This window comes from Dipodomys merriami, unplaced genomic scaffold (genome assembly GCF_024711535.1).
Source record: "Dipodomys merriami isolate MVZ:Mamm:240054 unplaced genomic scaffold, mDipMer1.0.p SCAF_28, whole genome shotgun sequence".
Taxonomy (NCBI): domain Eukaryota; kingdom Metazoa; phylum Chordata; class Mammalia; order Rodentia; family Heteromyidae; genus Dipodomys; species Dipodomys merriami.
In genome coordinates this window covers 7,835,144-7,850,553 of record NW_027204270.1, presented here as the reverse complement: position 1 = coordinate 7,850,553, position 15,410 = coordinate 7,835,144, and the positions used below count along the sequence as shown (strand labels likewise).

General features: G+C 53.2%; 1 protein-coding gene across 1 annotated transcript in view; it reads right to left on the bottom strand.

The window, feature by feature from the left end:
- Tnfrsf8 (TNF receptor superfamily member 8) overlaps positions 1–14,775 on the bottom strand; it is a 37,569-nt gene extending 22,794 nt beyond the window's left edge. Inside the window, exons 1-3 of the mRNA XM_070037953.1 lie at positions 14,713–14,775; positions 4,161–4,248; positions 1,336–1,452 (exon numbers count right to left, since the gene is read on the bottom strand). Coding sequence (XP_069894054.1) covers positions 1,336–1,452; positions 4,161–4,248; positions 14,713–14,775 — 268 coding nt within the window. The remainder of the gene's footprint in view (positions 1–1,335; positions 1,453–4,160; positions 4,249–14,712) is intronic.
- Between the last annotated feature and the right edge of the window lie 635 nt (positions 14,776–15,410).

Sequence of the window (15,410 nt, the reverse complement as noted above, 5' to 3'; positions counted from 1 at the left end):
AGCTCTTCAGCTCAAGGCTAGCGCCCTACCACTTGAACCACAGTGCCACTTCCAGTTTTCTGGTGGTTAATTGGAAAGAAGAGTCTCACAGACTTTCCTGCCTGGGCTGGCTTTGAACCTGGATCCTCAGATCTGAGCCTCGTGAGTAGCTAGGATTATAGGCTTGAGCCACTAGTGCCCAGCTCTGGCCTTCTTTTGAGTATACTACATGTCTTTTAACACCAGCCCCTATCCCTGCAGATAACTAAAGTGAAGTTAAAAATAAACAAATACACACCAGGTGTAGTGGCTCATGCCTGTAATCCCAACTGCTTGGAAGGCAAGTGGCTCCAAGCCAGCTGGGGGGGGGAGGGGGGAGTTAGGGAAACTCCCCTCCCCCATCTCAATAGAAGATCTAGGTCCAAGTCCAGCCCAGCCAAAAAGTGGGCAATCTTATCCGGAAAAAATAACCAAAGCCAAAGGACTGCCCATCTAAGAAGCACAGCAGCCCTGAGTTCAAGCCCCAGGATTATCAGAAAAAAATAATACATAAACAATCACAAGTGAATGAATGAATGAATGAATGCCTCCAACTAGGCAGAAAATTAATGGAAGGAAGTACATATTGCCAATGCGAAGAAGCCAGTCTGTAAGCCCCATGCCCAGCAGGGAGATAGAACTCCCCATGTGCCCTGTTCCATTTTTCTGTAAGCTAAAACTGCTCAAAAAAAAAGAAAAAAAAAAAAAAAAGAAAGAAATCCAGGCGGGCATGGTAGCTTACACCTGTAATTGTAGTTACTTAGAAGGGTGAGATGGAGGATCACAGTTCAAAGCCAGCCCAGGAAGGGCTGGGAAGGTGGCTCAGTGGTAGAGCGCTTGCCTTGTATGCATGAGGCCCTGGGTTTGATTCCTCAGCACCACATAAGCAAAAAGAAAAAAGCCGGAAGTGGCGCTGTGGCTCAAGTGGTAGAGTGCTAGCCTTGAGCTGAAGAGCTGAGGGACAGCGCCCAGGCCCAGAGTTCAAGCCCCAGGACTGATTTTTTTTTTTTTTTTAAAGAATAAACCCTAAATGGGAGCCTTCAGGAAACACACTACATCTCAGAAAAGTATTGAGCTGGAGGTGTGGTTCCAGTCGGAGAACACCTGCCCAGCAAAGTGTTTGAAGTCCTGAGGTCCGGAGTTCAAATCCCGGCACCCCCCCCCCCTGCAAAATACAGAGCCAGAAGATCACACTTTCAGAAAGATAAACTGAGTCTCCTGGGAGCCAGGTCGGAGTTTAAGCCCACCAAAACCCCAGGCTCCTCACCGGAGTCCCCCCAAGCCCTTGGGAAGGGGACCCCGAGAACAGCCCCTTACCTCTCAAACAGCTGACACAGGCCGTGCAGCGGCCCACCTCATTCAGGTAGTAATCGGGCTCACACCGCTTCCTGCAGTCCGCAGACCTCTGCGGGCAGGGCCTCATCCGGGACCAGCCTGGGAAAAGAAGCAGAGAAGTGCCAGGCCAGGCCACTGAGAGGGAGACGTTGCCCACGCGCCACCTGCCATCTCTGAGCCCCTCCCAGCTCCTGCTGCAACCCCTAAGTGTGCCTGTCAGCTCGTGTGCTAGAGATGGCGGGGGGCGGGGGGGGGGTGAAGGAGGGCTGGGATTCCGGAGCAGCTACTTGTCCACTGAGGGCTCATGGGCAATTCTGATGCCTTCATTCACAGTAAATCAGTGGTAAGGCCCGTCTCCTAGCCTTGTTGACCAGATTGAAGAGACTGTGTGTGTGGCTTATGTAAAAAGCCACCAATAAGCACATGCTGGGCCCTGGCTCTCATTATTCTTGGCAGGGATCCTGTTCTCTGCAGGAATTGGGGGGCAATGGGAGCCATGGCCCCAAGGACCCTAACCCAGGCTGACTGAGAACCACACAAAACACAATACCTGCCCCCACCCTACCGGGACAGGAGCGGCAGAATGCTGACGGTAGAAGGGGTAGTGGGCACCTAGGATGGCTTTGGGGATTCCCCTGCCCTCCCCACATTCTGTCCAGCCACATTCTTGTGGGCAGGTGTTCCCCACAGTTTGTTACCAAGTCACAACACATGACCCAGGAGGGCCAATCAGCATGGCTCATCCCTTTCTGCGTTGGGATGAGTACATGACCATACAGGCCAATCAGAGCACTCCACCTTTTTTTTTTTTTTTTTTTTGCCAGTCCTGGGGCTGGAACTCAGGGCCTGGGCGCTGTCCCTGGGCTTCTTTTGTTCAAGGCTAGCACTCTACCACTTGAGCCACAGTGCCACTTCTAGCTTTTTCTGTGCATGTGGTACTGAGGAATGGAGAGATTCTTATCTCTAATTAACCAGCAAAAAGCCAGAATTAGAGGTGTGGCTCAAATGGTAAAGCACTAGCCTTCAACAGAAAAGCTAAGCAAATGCAAGAGATCCTGGGTTTAAGCTCCAGTTTCAGCATGTATACACACACAAAACTTAAATAAGAAGATAGAAACTGGGTGCAGGTGGCTCACGCCTGTAATCCTAGCTACTCAGGAGGCTGAGATCTGAGGATCATGGTTCAAAGCCAGCCCAGGATGGAAAGTCTGTGATGTTTATCTCCAATAAACCACCAGAAAAACCAGAAGTAGCACTGTGGCTCAAGTGGTAGAGCACTTGCCTTGAGCTGAAGAGCTGAGGGACAGTGCCCAGGCCCAGAGTTCAAGACTCATGACTAACAAAAAGAAAAAGAAAAAGTTCTCTCAAATGGCTCATACCTGTAATCCCAGCTACTCAGGAGGCTAAGATCTGAGGATCAAGGTTCACAGCCAGCCAGGGTAGGAAACTCTGTGAGACTTTTTTTTTTTTTTTTTTTTTTTTTAGTCATGGGGCTTGAACTCTGGGCCTGGGCGCTGTCCCTCAGCTCTTCAGCTCAAGGTTAGTGCTCTACCACTTGAGCCACAGAGCCACGTCCAGCTTTTTCTATTTATGTGGTACTGAGGAATCAAACCCAGAGCCTCATGCACGCAAGGCAAGCGCTCTACCACTGAGCCACCTTCCCAGCCCATCTGTGAGACTCATCTCCAATGACCCACCCAAAGAGCGGAGCTGGTAAAGTGCTAGCCTGGAGCGAAAAAGCTAAGGGACAGCACCCAGGCCCTGAGTTCAAGTCCCACTGTTGAGCATGCATGCACGCACATACACACGCACGCACGCGCGCACACACACACACACACACACATACACACACACACACACACACACACACACACACACACACACACGCATTCTAGGCCTGGGTGAAGAGGATTTGAAGAAGTCTGAGCTTGTCAAACCCCAAAATCTCCCAACTTCCTTCCTCCACCAACCCGCCTACGTACAACCATGCCACCCAGGAGCGCTGATGGCAGAGAGCAGACAAAATGTCACAAATTTCCGTACGAGACACAAGGAGGGTTTTTTGGTTTTCCTCTGTGGCTTGCTCGGAAGCATGGGGTCAATAAAACTCCAGCAAAAGGCCCCCCCCAGCGTGCAGGCCCGGTGTCTCCTGCGCTGGGCCTGGCGTGGGGCTGAGGGGGTAAGAGGAAGCGAGGCCCCTCCCTCCCTCCCTAAGTCCCAGCTTCCAAGTAGAGAGAGCTGGGGTGGGAGGGGACAAGGAGGACAGGAAAGAAGTAGAAAGCAGAGAGCACGTGGCTAGTATATTTTTCTTTACATTTTTTCCTTGTGCCCATTCTGGGGCTTGAACTCAGGCCCTGGTTGCTTTCCCTGAGTTTTATGCTCAAGGCGAGCACTATATCCTTGAGCCACAGCTCCACTTCCTGTTTTCTGAGGGTTAATTGGAGATAAGAGGCTCAGGGACTTTCCTGTCCGGGCTGGCTTTGAACCATGATCCTCAGATCCCAGCCTCCTGAGTAGCTAGGATGACAGGTGTAAATCACTGGTACTAGCATTCCTAAAATCCTTGCTCCTGACACTGTCATAAACTCAGCCCCAAGGCCCAGACAGGGGACCGCCCAGACAGCGCCTCCTGGCCCCTGCTCTTCTGAGCCAGTGTTCCCCAGAATCTCACACAGTCGGGATGGTCCTGGGAAACCTGCAACCAATCACTTTGACTTCTGGCTCCCGGGGTCCCCACCTACCCCCTGCCCGATAACCAGAGTCTGAGGACCAACACCCGCCACATGCCACCCTGGCCCCCTTCTCACCCGAAGGACAGCGGTAACAGCACTTCCCCAAAGCCTGGTCATGGTAGAAGCTGGGGTCTCCGGCACAACTGGACTTCTGGGATAGCTCCTGGAGGGTCAGAGAAGCTGGTGAGAAACCAGACGGATCCTAGACACCCATCCCCCTCCAGACTGCAGCCTGGAGACCTTGGTGGTCACTAGTGTCAAGGTCAGGCCTGAGATTTGGCTCATATTACAGAAGATAAATCAGGATGAGAACTCATGTGTGTGTGTGTGTGTGTGTGTGTGTGTGTGTGTGTGTGTGTGTGTGTGTACACTAGTCTTCAGGCTTGAACTCAGCATTTTTGCTCAAGGATAACACTCTACCATTTGAACCACAGCTCTGCTTCCAGCTTTTTGGTAGTTTTTGTTTTTGTTTGTTTGTTTTTTGGGTCCAGTCGTGGGGCCTGAACTCTGGGCCTGGGCGCTGTCCCTCAGCTCTTCAGCTCAAGGCTAGTGCTCTACCACTTGAGCCACAGCACCACTTCCGGCTTTTTTCTTTTTGCTTATGTGGTGCTGAGGAATCAAACCCAGGGCCTCAGGCATGCAAGGCAAGCGCTCTACCACTGAGCCACCTTCCAGTCTCTCCCAGCCTACTTTTAAAGTAGCTGTACAAAAGGGTTTCCGTTCTACAAGTTGGATTATGAGTTCTGTAAGCTAGACAGCCCTTGCCCTGAGTTCTTCACAAAGCCAGGCCCAGCAAACGGTTGTCTCTTCCCACCAGTCCCAGCTCCAGCAGAGTCCAGATACAAGTTTCGGTCTCATGCTGGTCCTAGTGTTTGATCTCAAGGTGCCAGCTACAGAATGTATTGTCTCTGCTCCAAGATGTTTCCCATGGCTACAGGACAGCTGCAAGATATCCTGGTTTTGCTACATGCTAGATACAGAATGTGCGGCCTCTGAGCTGGGACGTGGTCCCTGGCTGCCAGCCAGCTATAAAACGTCCTGCCCTGGCTGGCTGCCATCTCCAGGGGCCAGCTGTGACAAAGATTTCCTGCCCCAGGCCCTTTCTTCTGCCCTCAGACTCCTGACACTCTATCTACCTCTAAGGCTGCGAGAGCAGTTTGCTACTCTCTATCCCACAAGACGTAGCCTGTCAGCCTCTGGCTGACATTAAACGCTTCTTCTTTCTCATAGGCAACTGTGTGTCCAAGTGGTTTTCTGGGTTGATGCTTACAAGTACAGTGCATTTTGATTTTTAATTTTTTTTTTTTTTTTTTTTTTTTTTTTTTTTTTTTTTTTTTGTCGGTTGTGGGGCTTGAACTCTGGGCCTGGGCGCTGTCCCTCAGCTCTTCAGCTCAAGGCGAGCGCTCTACCACTTGAGCTACAGCGCCACTTCCGGTTTTCTGGTGGTTTATTGGAGATAGGAGTCTCACGGTCTCTCCTGCCCGGGCTGGCTTTGAACCGCGATCCTCAGATCTCAGCCTCCTGAGTAGCTAGGATTACAGGCGTGAGCCACCAGCGCCCGGCGAAGTACAGTGCATTTTGATCAGTTACTTCTTCCATCTTTTCCTCCTACCTTTCCCTCTCCCATCCCTACCCTCAAGTTACATGGTTCAAACTGTACATAATGTTCATTGAATACAGCAACTGCTCCATCCCGCTACGCCTCTCTCTTTGACCACCCCTCAGCGCGTTGTTTTGTTTTGAGACAAAGTCTCACTGTGTTGCTCAGGCTGACAGGGTAAATCGATGAGATGTCTACACAGCTGAGCACTGGTGGCTCACGCCTGTAATCCTAGCTACTTAGAAGACTGAGATCTGAGGATCACAGTTCAAAGCCAGCCTAAGCAGGAAAGACTGTGAGACAATTATCGCCAATTAACCACCAGACAACCAGAAGTGGAGCCGTGGCTCAAAGGGACAACCTTGCTAGCCTTGAGCAAAAGAGCTCAGGACACTGCCCAGGCACTGAGTTTAAGACAACAAAAGAGATGTCTACATACAAAAATCATGCAGCACTGGGTGCTAGTAGCTCACACCTGTAATCATCGCTACTCAGGAGGCTGAGATCTGAGGACAGTAGTTCAAAGCCAGCCCAGGCAGTAAGGTCCATAAAACTCTAATCTCCAATTAATTACCAAAAATTCACGTGGAGCTGTGGCTCGAAGAGTAGAGTGATAGCCTTGAGTGCAAAAGGGACAGTGTCAAGGTCCTGAGTTCAAATCCTGGCACTGGAGCACACATGCACGCATGTGCACAGACACAGACACACACACACACACACACACACACACGCTGAAATATTTAAGGGTAAAGGTTAAAATGTTTTTAAGCTATCTTCCAAATTGTTTAGCAAAATAAAAAGTAGCCATAATAATTTGTGTATTTATATGTAGAGAGAGATCAAGAAGCGAAGCCAGTGTAACAAACCACAAATGAGTGCCGAGGGTAGGTGGCGGGTCCAACCCCTGTGCGTCTCTGGCTGGCCACTAGGGGGTGCCATCTCGCTGCTGTCCCTGGGGAGTGTGGGCTCTCCTCCCTGTCCTTCCCAGCCCCACGAAAGAAGAAATAAAGAACTAGGGGCCCTATGTCCACGTGGGGTTTCTGGAGGAAGTGGCCAGGGGCCGAGGCTTGGGGGTCCCCGGGCCACTCCAGAACAGTAGGTGGGGCCTAGGTGTGAGGAGGGGCCCACAGCTGAGCCTCAGACACCAAGCACCTCCCCAGCCCCCCAATTCCCACCTGACACCCCCACTGGGGTGGGACTGCGGACAAGGGTGGTCTCTGAACTCAGCAGCCCCTCAGGCCCGTTACCATGGGAACCCTGCTCCACAGGCCGAGGGTCTGCTCCAAAACCACGTTGGTGGCCTGCTCAGGATCTGAGTGTGGCCAGCTGACCCTCGACCTTGACCCAAAGGGTCTGCCACCCAGAACTGTCGTCTGAAGACATCAGGGTACCCACCGCCCATGAACTAGTAGCTCCACCCCGAACCCCATGCTGACAGCCCTCTATGTGGCCACCCAAACAGGCCCAAGGCCCAGCACCCCACACACCGCCCGGCTCTCCCCTGCGGTCTCCCTGTCTATCATGCTGACCCCCGCACCGCGCCTTCTTCCCACCCTAAGGGCCCTTCTTTCGCCCGTCCCGGCTTTGGGCAGACATGGTGGCCTCTGTGGGAGCTGGAGATTCGAACTTCAGAACTTCAGCCACCCACCACCCCATCTGCACGGCCCAGACGCTGGATGGGCTGCGCGTACCCTCCCCCCCCAGCCCAAGAAAGATGCAGCTGGGTCTTGGCTGTGGCACCTACTTGGCAGGAAAGAGGGATCAGAATGGGAGGAGTGGGTGGGGGGTAGCCCGGGGACTGGAGGGGGGCTTTTGGGCGGGGTTTCCCCCGCAGGTTCGAGCGAAGCGAGGTGTGTGCAAGGATGCGGGACTGTAGGTACAGGGGTTGAGCCCCAATCTCGGCTCCATCAAGATGAAAAGAAACCTCGCGTCTCTAGGCCTTCTATTTGTAGGTTCGTTTGGTTTTCCCTATTAGACCTGGTAAATTTCACTTTCAAAAAGTCCCACCTGGTCTCAAGCAGCACAAGGGAAAATCAAATCAAATAACATAAAACAGGCTAGGCCACACCTGTGGAGGGCAGGGTAGGGAAGGAGAGCAAGGCATAAAGCCAAAAGCAAAATCCCCAAAGAGTCCAGAGCTGGTGTACAGTCAAAGTGAGCTCTCTTCCCAGCCACAGTGACCCTCCCCTCCCCAGCCTGTTCTCTGCCTGCCGGTTACTCCAGGCCCAAGATCACAACCAGCAGCCACGATGGCATATCATTGGGAACCTTGCTAGATACACCATCCAGGCCCCTGCTTCAGCCTGGCTAATTGAGGGTTTAATTAAATAAATGGTTGCCAGGGCTGGGAAGGTGGCTCAGTGGTAGAGTGCTTGCCTTGCATGCATCAGGTTTGATTCCTCAGCACCACATAAGCAGAAAAAGCTGGAAATGGTGCTGTGGCTCAAGTGGTAGAGCGCTAGTCTTGAGCTGAACAGCTGAGGAACAATGCCCAGGCCCAGAGTTCAGGCCCCACGACCAGCAAATAAATAAATAAATAGGAGCCGGTATTTGAATAAGCAACCCAGGGAGTCATGCAAGCTTTAAAGTTCAAGAACTACTAGAAAGGAGTGGCAATGCAGGAGAATGGGATCTGGAGGATCACAGTTCAGAGCCAGCCCTGGGCAAAAAAGTCTGCAAGACTCCAAAAAAGCCAAGCTGGAGGCATAGCACAAGTGGTAGAGTGCCAGGCAGAAGGTCCTAGGTCCAACCCCAGAGTTAGAAGACAACAAGTTTACTTCTGGCAGGAAGTCATTCTAACAGCTATCACCTCCTTTTACAGATAGAGAAACTGAGACACCAGGGGGGAAGTGACAAAATTTGCCTAGGGCCTTGTTACAACCAGGATTTGGACACCCATTTGCACAAGGTCTTACCACCAGACTCTGCTCCCGGAGGGGGGCGGGGGGGAGTGCCGCATCTAGCGCTCAGAAACCATGGCCCCCTTCCCCCCCCTCCTGCTCCAGGCTGCTGTTTGACCCCTCCCCTCCCCCCTGTCCTGCTCCAGGCTGCTGTTTGACCCCTCCCCTCCCCCCCGTCCTGCTCCAGGCTGCTGTTTGACCCCTCCCCTCCCCCCTGTCCTGCTCCAGGCTGCTGTTTGAATTGTTTTCTTGCCTCCGGCTCCCACTGGCTGCCACTGGCTGTTTCACCTGGAGACCTGGAGTTTCACCCAAATCCATCAGCTTATCCACCATTCCAGGCTACCTGGGAGTGATCCTGGCTGTCCAAGGGACTCCTCCTCTCCAGTTAACCACCAAAAAGCTGAAAGTGAGCTGTGGCTCAAGTGGGAGGGTGCCATCCCTGAGCAAAGAAGCAAAGAAAGAGTGCGAAGCCCTGAGTTCAAGTCCTACTAGTCACCACACACACACACACACACACACACACACACACACACACACACACACACACACACACACACACACTGCAAAAAGAAGACAGAAGAAAAATTTGGAGAGCTGGGAAATGAGTTATGAAAATGACAGAAGCAAGGACCTTTTGATTCTGGGCTGCCAGTAGTCAAGATGGAGGGCAGGGCCTGAGCCCAGGAAGCCAGCTCACCTCCAGAAGTGGAAAAGGCAAGAAATGGAGTCTGGCTAGACACCGGGGGCTCACACCTGTAATCCTAGCTACCCAGGAGAATGAATACTAAGGATCATGGTTCAAAGCCAGCCCAGGCAGGAATTCCATAAGTCTTTTTTTTTTTTTTTTTTTGTCAGTCCTGGGGCTTGAACTCAGGGCCTGGGCACTGTCCCTGAGCTTCTTTTGCTTAAGGTTAGCACTCTACCACTTGAACCACAGTACCACTTCTGGCTTTTTTTTTGTTGTTGGTCGTAGGGCTTGAATTCTGGGTCTGGGTGCTCTTCAGCTAAAGGCGAGCGCTCTACCACTTGAGCCATAGTGCCACCTCTGGTTTTCTGGTAGTTTATTGGAGATAACAGTCTCAGGGACTTTTCTGCCCTGGCTGGCTTTAAACTGCGATCCTCAGACCTCAGCCTCCTGAGTGGCTAGGATTACAGGCATGAGCCTGTATGCCCAGCATACTTCTGGCTTTTTCTTTTCCTTTCTTTTTTTTTTTTTGGGGGGGGGTCCAGTTGTGGGGCCTGAACTCTGGGCCTGGGCACTGTCCCTCAGCTCTTCAGCTCAAGGCTAGCGTTCTACCACTTGAGTCACAGCACTACTTCCGGCTTTTTTCTTTTTGCTTATGTGGTGCTGAGGAATCGAACCCAGGGCCTCATGCATGCAAGGCAAGCACTCTACCACTGAGCCACCTTCCCAGTCCCTGCATGAAACTTTTATCTCCAGTTAACCACCAGAAAACAAAGTGGCACTGTGGTTCAAAGTGGTAGAGCACTAGCCTTGAGCAAAAGACTTCAGGGACAGTGCCCAGGCCCAAAGTTCAAGCCCTACAACTGGGAAAGAAAGAAAGAAAGAAAGAAAGAAAGAAAGAAAGAAAGAAAGAAAGAAAGAAAGAAAGAAAGAAAGAAAGAAAGAAAGAAAGAAAGAAAGAAAGAAAGAAAGAAAAAAAGAAAGGGAGAGAGAGAGAGAAAGAGAGGGAGGGAAGGAGGGAAGGAGGGAAGGAGGGAAGGAAGGAAGGAAGGAAGGAAGGGAGGGAGGGAGGGAGGGAGGGAGGGAGGGAGGGAGGGAGGGAGGGAGGGAAGAAAGAAAAACTGACTCTGCCCCACACCTCCAGAGGAACCAGCCCTGTTGGCATTTTGGTTTTAGCCTGCTGACCATCACTTTGGATTTAAGTATTACAGAACAAGAGGGAAATAATTTGTGGTTGGGCATGGTGATGTAGACCTATAATCCCAGCACTGGGGAAGAAGAGAGCCAAAGTTCTACATAGCAAGACCCTGTCTCAGAGAGAGAGAGAGAGAGAAGGACTTCACATTGTTTTAAACAAGTAAGTCTGTGGGTAATGACAGCTACTATGGGAAACAAGGAGAAGCTAGCGGCTCCGTGAGGGTGTGGAGATAATTTTAAGCACGTCCCCCAGAAGGAAGTGAGGTCCTCAGAGTAGGTGTTTCAAAAGAAAAGGCCCAGTGCGAGGTCCCTGGGGTGTCGCCCTGCCAAGGATTAATGTAGCTCTTTTTTTTCAGTTGGTCATGGGGCTTGAACCCAGAGCCTACGCACTGTCCCTGAGCTCTTTTGCTAAAGGATAGAACACTACTACCACTTTGAACCATGGCACCACTTCCAGTTTTCTGATGCTTAGTTGGAGAAAAGAGTCTCACGGATTTTCTTGCCTGGGCTGGCTTTGAACTTGGATCCTCAGATCTCCGCCTCCTGAATAGCTAGGAGTACAGGTATGGGCCACCAGCGTGTGACTAATATAGTTCTATTTAGGCCTCTGGCTAGTTCTCAGAGAGCAAGGCTGAGCCCTGAATCGCCCCGATTTCTCATCTCACCACATCCTGTCTCCTGCATATTCTGACCATGATGACGTCTGCCATGTGGTGGCACAGCCAGGTGGGCAGAAAGACTCCCAAGGGGCAGATGAGGCCATCCAATTCTAGGCTTCCATCTTCCAAAACTGGCTGAAACCAACTTCTTTGCTTTGCAAAGTGTCCAGCCTCGTGCATTTTGTTACTGCAGCAACAAAGCAAAATGAATATGGCCCTTGTCCGGCAACGAAACAGGAGCCAGGCCCCGGATCAGGCGCGTGAGGCCATGCACCAGCCAAGTGTAGATGTTAAGTTCCATGAGGATGGCTTCCATAACAGGCCCATCAGAAACATGCAATTAAAACAAAACAAAACCAGGTGCCAGTGGCCTGCGCCTCCTGAGTAGCTAGGATCTAAGGATCACGGTTCAAAACCAGCCTGGGCAGGAAAAGCCATGAAACTCTTATCTCCAATAAACCACCGGAAAACCAGAAGTGGCGCTGCGGCTCAAGTGGTAGAGTACTCAACCCTCCCCCCCCCCCCAAAATAAAAGCACCTAGGGAATTAATTCATAAAAAAGACTCTTTTAGATGATGACAGAAACGTTGCTGAACCACAAGGGAAAAGCAGAATGTTCTATGTCAAGAGATAAGCCAATGTGGGGACTCAGCAGGCTCTTACAGAACGTGTGCACTTCCCCCTTACGGCTGGAAGGTGGAGAGGTGCCAGCAGGAAGAGAGCAGCGGGCACCAGCGAGGGCAGCAGGGGCAGGGATGGGGAGGGGCGGGACTGGGAGGGAGGGGGTGCACAGGGAGCCCTCCGTGGATGGTGGACTGGATGTGGGAGCAGGAGGTGAGGGCCAAGTCTCAGGACCGAAGAGAGGCAGAGTGTGACCCTAGCAGCATGTCTGTACTTGACTGCCCTTTCCCAAACAGCGTGTCCTCCGATTCTAACTCTGCAGAAAACAAAACAAAGCAAAAGAAAAAAAAAAGTGCATGGGGGATTCCACGTTGGAGGTTTTATTTTTATTCTTTTTTATTTTTTTGTCAGTTGTGGGGCCTGAACTCTGGGCCTGGGCGCTGTTCCTCAGCTCTTCAGCTCAAGGCGAGCGCTCTACCACTTGAGCTACAGCGCCACTTCCGGTTTTCTGGTGGTTTATTGGAGATAGGAGTCTCACGGTCTTTCCTGCCCGGGCTGGCTTTGAACCGCGATCCTCAGATCTCAGCCTCCTGCGTAGCTAGGATTACAGGCGTGAGCCACCAGCGCCCGGCTATCTGTGAGACTCTTATCTCCAGTGAACCATCAAAAAGCTGGAAGTGGATCTGTGCCTCATGTGGTAGAATGCCAGCCATGAAAAATAAGCTCAAGGACAGTGCCCAGGCCTTGAGTTCACGCCCCAGCATAGACAGACAGACAGGCACACACACTCACACACACACATACATGAATCACAAGTACTCAGAAGCCGGCTGAGGTCAGTTATGAGTGGGAGCCTTGGCCTCTTCCAGTAAGGGGCCCCAGTCCCAGCAGGGCTGTACCCTGCTCCAGGGCGCTCCTGACACCCCAGCCTAGCCTCCACCTCGGTGAGCAGCCACTGTTTGGGGTTTCTAGACAAGTTTTTCAGGTGGAAACTCCAACAGGAAGCCCTGGCCTACAGAACCCTGCCCACAGACTCCACCCACTGAGCTCTAAGCCCGGCCCCAATGCACCAGCCCTCTAAGACCTCTCTGCCCTCCCCACCCACTGAGCTCAAGGCCCCGCCCATGGCCACGCCCACACTCACTGTCCCTGAAACCACACCCACAGCCCCAACCCACAGAGCCCGCCCCGATCCCCAAGATTATCAGGGGCATGAAACTGGGATGCGGGGAATTAACAGAGGTCATCAGAAGGATGATGCCCTGCCCCGTCCTGAGATCCCTGGGTGAAGAAGATGGCCCTGTGGGGAAATAACTCTTTTCTGTGGATGTGCACCACAGTGATCCTGGGCATGTTACAAAAACAGGGACCAGGCTGGGAAGGTGGCTCAGTGGTACAGTGCTTGCCTTGCATGCATGAGGCCCTGGGTTCGATTCCTTAGCACCACATAAGCAGAAAAAGCCAGAAGTGGTGCTGTGGCTCAAGTGGTAGAGCGCTAGCCTTGAGCTGAAGAGCTGAGGGACAGTGCCCAGACCCAGCGTTCAAAACCTATGATTGACAAAAACAAAAAACAGGGACCATTCAATTCTTTCTCAGAAAAGAAGGCATTTACTGCAAAATGGGAGCCTTTTGGAAAAGGCAGATGGAGGTTGTGTGTGTGTGTGTGTGTGTGTGTTCAGTCTTGGGGCTTGAACTAGTGACTTGGGCTGTTCCTGAGCTCCTTTGCTCAAGGCTAGCACTTTACCACTTTGAGTCAGAGCGCCACTTCCGGTTTTCTGGTAGCTCCACTCCCAGCTTTTTGCTGGTTAACTGGAGATAAAGAGGTTCTCAGAATTTGTCAGTCCAGGCTGGCTTCCAATCTTGATCCTCAGATCTCAGCCTCCTGAGTAGCTAAGGTTACAAGTGTGAGCCACCAGTGCATATCCAGACAGAGTTTTTTTTTTTTTTTTTAAAGATTGGAAATTCAAGTCCTGACTTGAGATTTCTTTTTAATAAACCTTCACTTGGAAAACCAGAGGGAGCAGAGACGGCACCATGCAGGGTAGGCAACTCAGCCAAACACCACCCAGACCTTTGCCCCCTGGGGAGTGGGGGGGGGTGCTCAGCTTCCTAGGCAATCAGGAAATACAAATTAAAACCAGGACACGTGCTATCTCCCTTATCTCTTCACACAAAGTAGAAACTGGGATATGACCAATGGAATATGGGTTAGAAGCGGGAGGTCACTACCAGCCCCCTGGAAGGCAATCTGGCCCTGGCTTTCCTTCCAGCGTGGGACAGCAAAGAGATGAACCAATATAGAGCCGCGGTGGGAGCTTCATCTCCAGTTCATGACTGCACCATCCATCAGCCTGGGCTGTCTCCCCTGCAGGCCCTGGGCTCGGGCTGGCGTGGCAGTTCCTGTTGAATAGCTGAGTCTCTCCCTGCCCACCGCCTACTTGACTGGCTGCTAGAAGGTACTAAGTTCTTCTAATTCAATTTCCCAAACTCAGGCCACCCACCAGGAACAAATGCCCACCACAGGCCTCAGGCCCTCAGCCCGCACCCCTGGCCACCGGGCTGCCCCAACACCTGCCCCCTCCACCCCCCCACACCTGGCCACGGGCAGCAGGTGGACAGCTGAGGTAGGGACCAGGGGCCAGCAGCGCTAAGAGCGGGGCCAAGCCAGACTCCCATCTTCTGATGAAGGGGACCCACCTCTCACGCATAGGGCCCCACCAGCCTCCCCTGATCTGCCTGGGGACCCAAGACAGGCTCTCAGTTCAGCCAAGATGAATGAATGAATGAATGAATGGATGGATGGATGGATGGGTTCCCCAGATCTGCCCCCTCCAGTCAACCTCCCCGCGGTGGGCAGCTGCACGTTCCAGCGCCCCAGATCGTCACACCCGGGGGCCCCATCCCGCTGTGCGCTCGTGTCCTCCCCCCCCCCACGCGCCCCCACCCCGTCCCTGCCACCCCGTACCTGCGGGAAGGCCCGGAGCGTCCCCAGGAGCAGCAGGGGCACCGCGGGGAGGAGGGCGCGCATCTCGGCCCGGGACCGGCGCTGGGCAGGGCCGGCAGCCCGCACCCCGCCGGGAAGCCCGGCGCCCACGTGCCGTCCCGGCGCTCGGAGCGGCCGCGCCCGCCGGGCCGCCGGACACCTCGCCGGCACCCAGCCGCACGCTATGAAGTCGCCGCAGAGCTGGCTGCCCACTCGGAGGGCTCAGCCTTCCTCCCCCGCCTGCCGGCGGCAGCACGAAGGCGGCAAACACGTGCGGAGACCAGAGCTGCCCCAGGACCCTGCGACACTCCCCGGGGCGGTTTGAATGACCCGCCCCCCACTGGGGCGGGAAGAGCCTCCCAGCCTGGACCTGGAGGTGGGGCTCCCGAGATGCCCGGGTCCCGAGGCCCCAGCTCCACCTCCACCCCAAGGAAGAGAGGGACCCCAGCAGCTTCTGCTCTGACACTGTGGTGAACCTGGACTTCTGTGCCGCAGAGCTCCTGTGCGAAAGACCGCTGGAGTCTGGAGAGGGCAAAGAACGCAGCCACACCCACCTGCCCCTCAGAAATACTGCCGAGGAATCGTTCTGGGTGGGTGGGGAGGCGGGAAGCTGGCTGGAAGGCTGGATAGGTGGGTGGATGGATGGATGGATGGATGGATGGATGGGTGGGTGGGTGAAT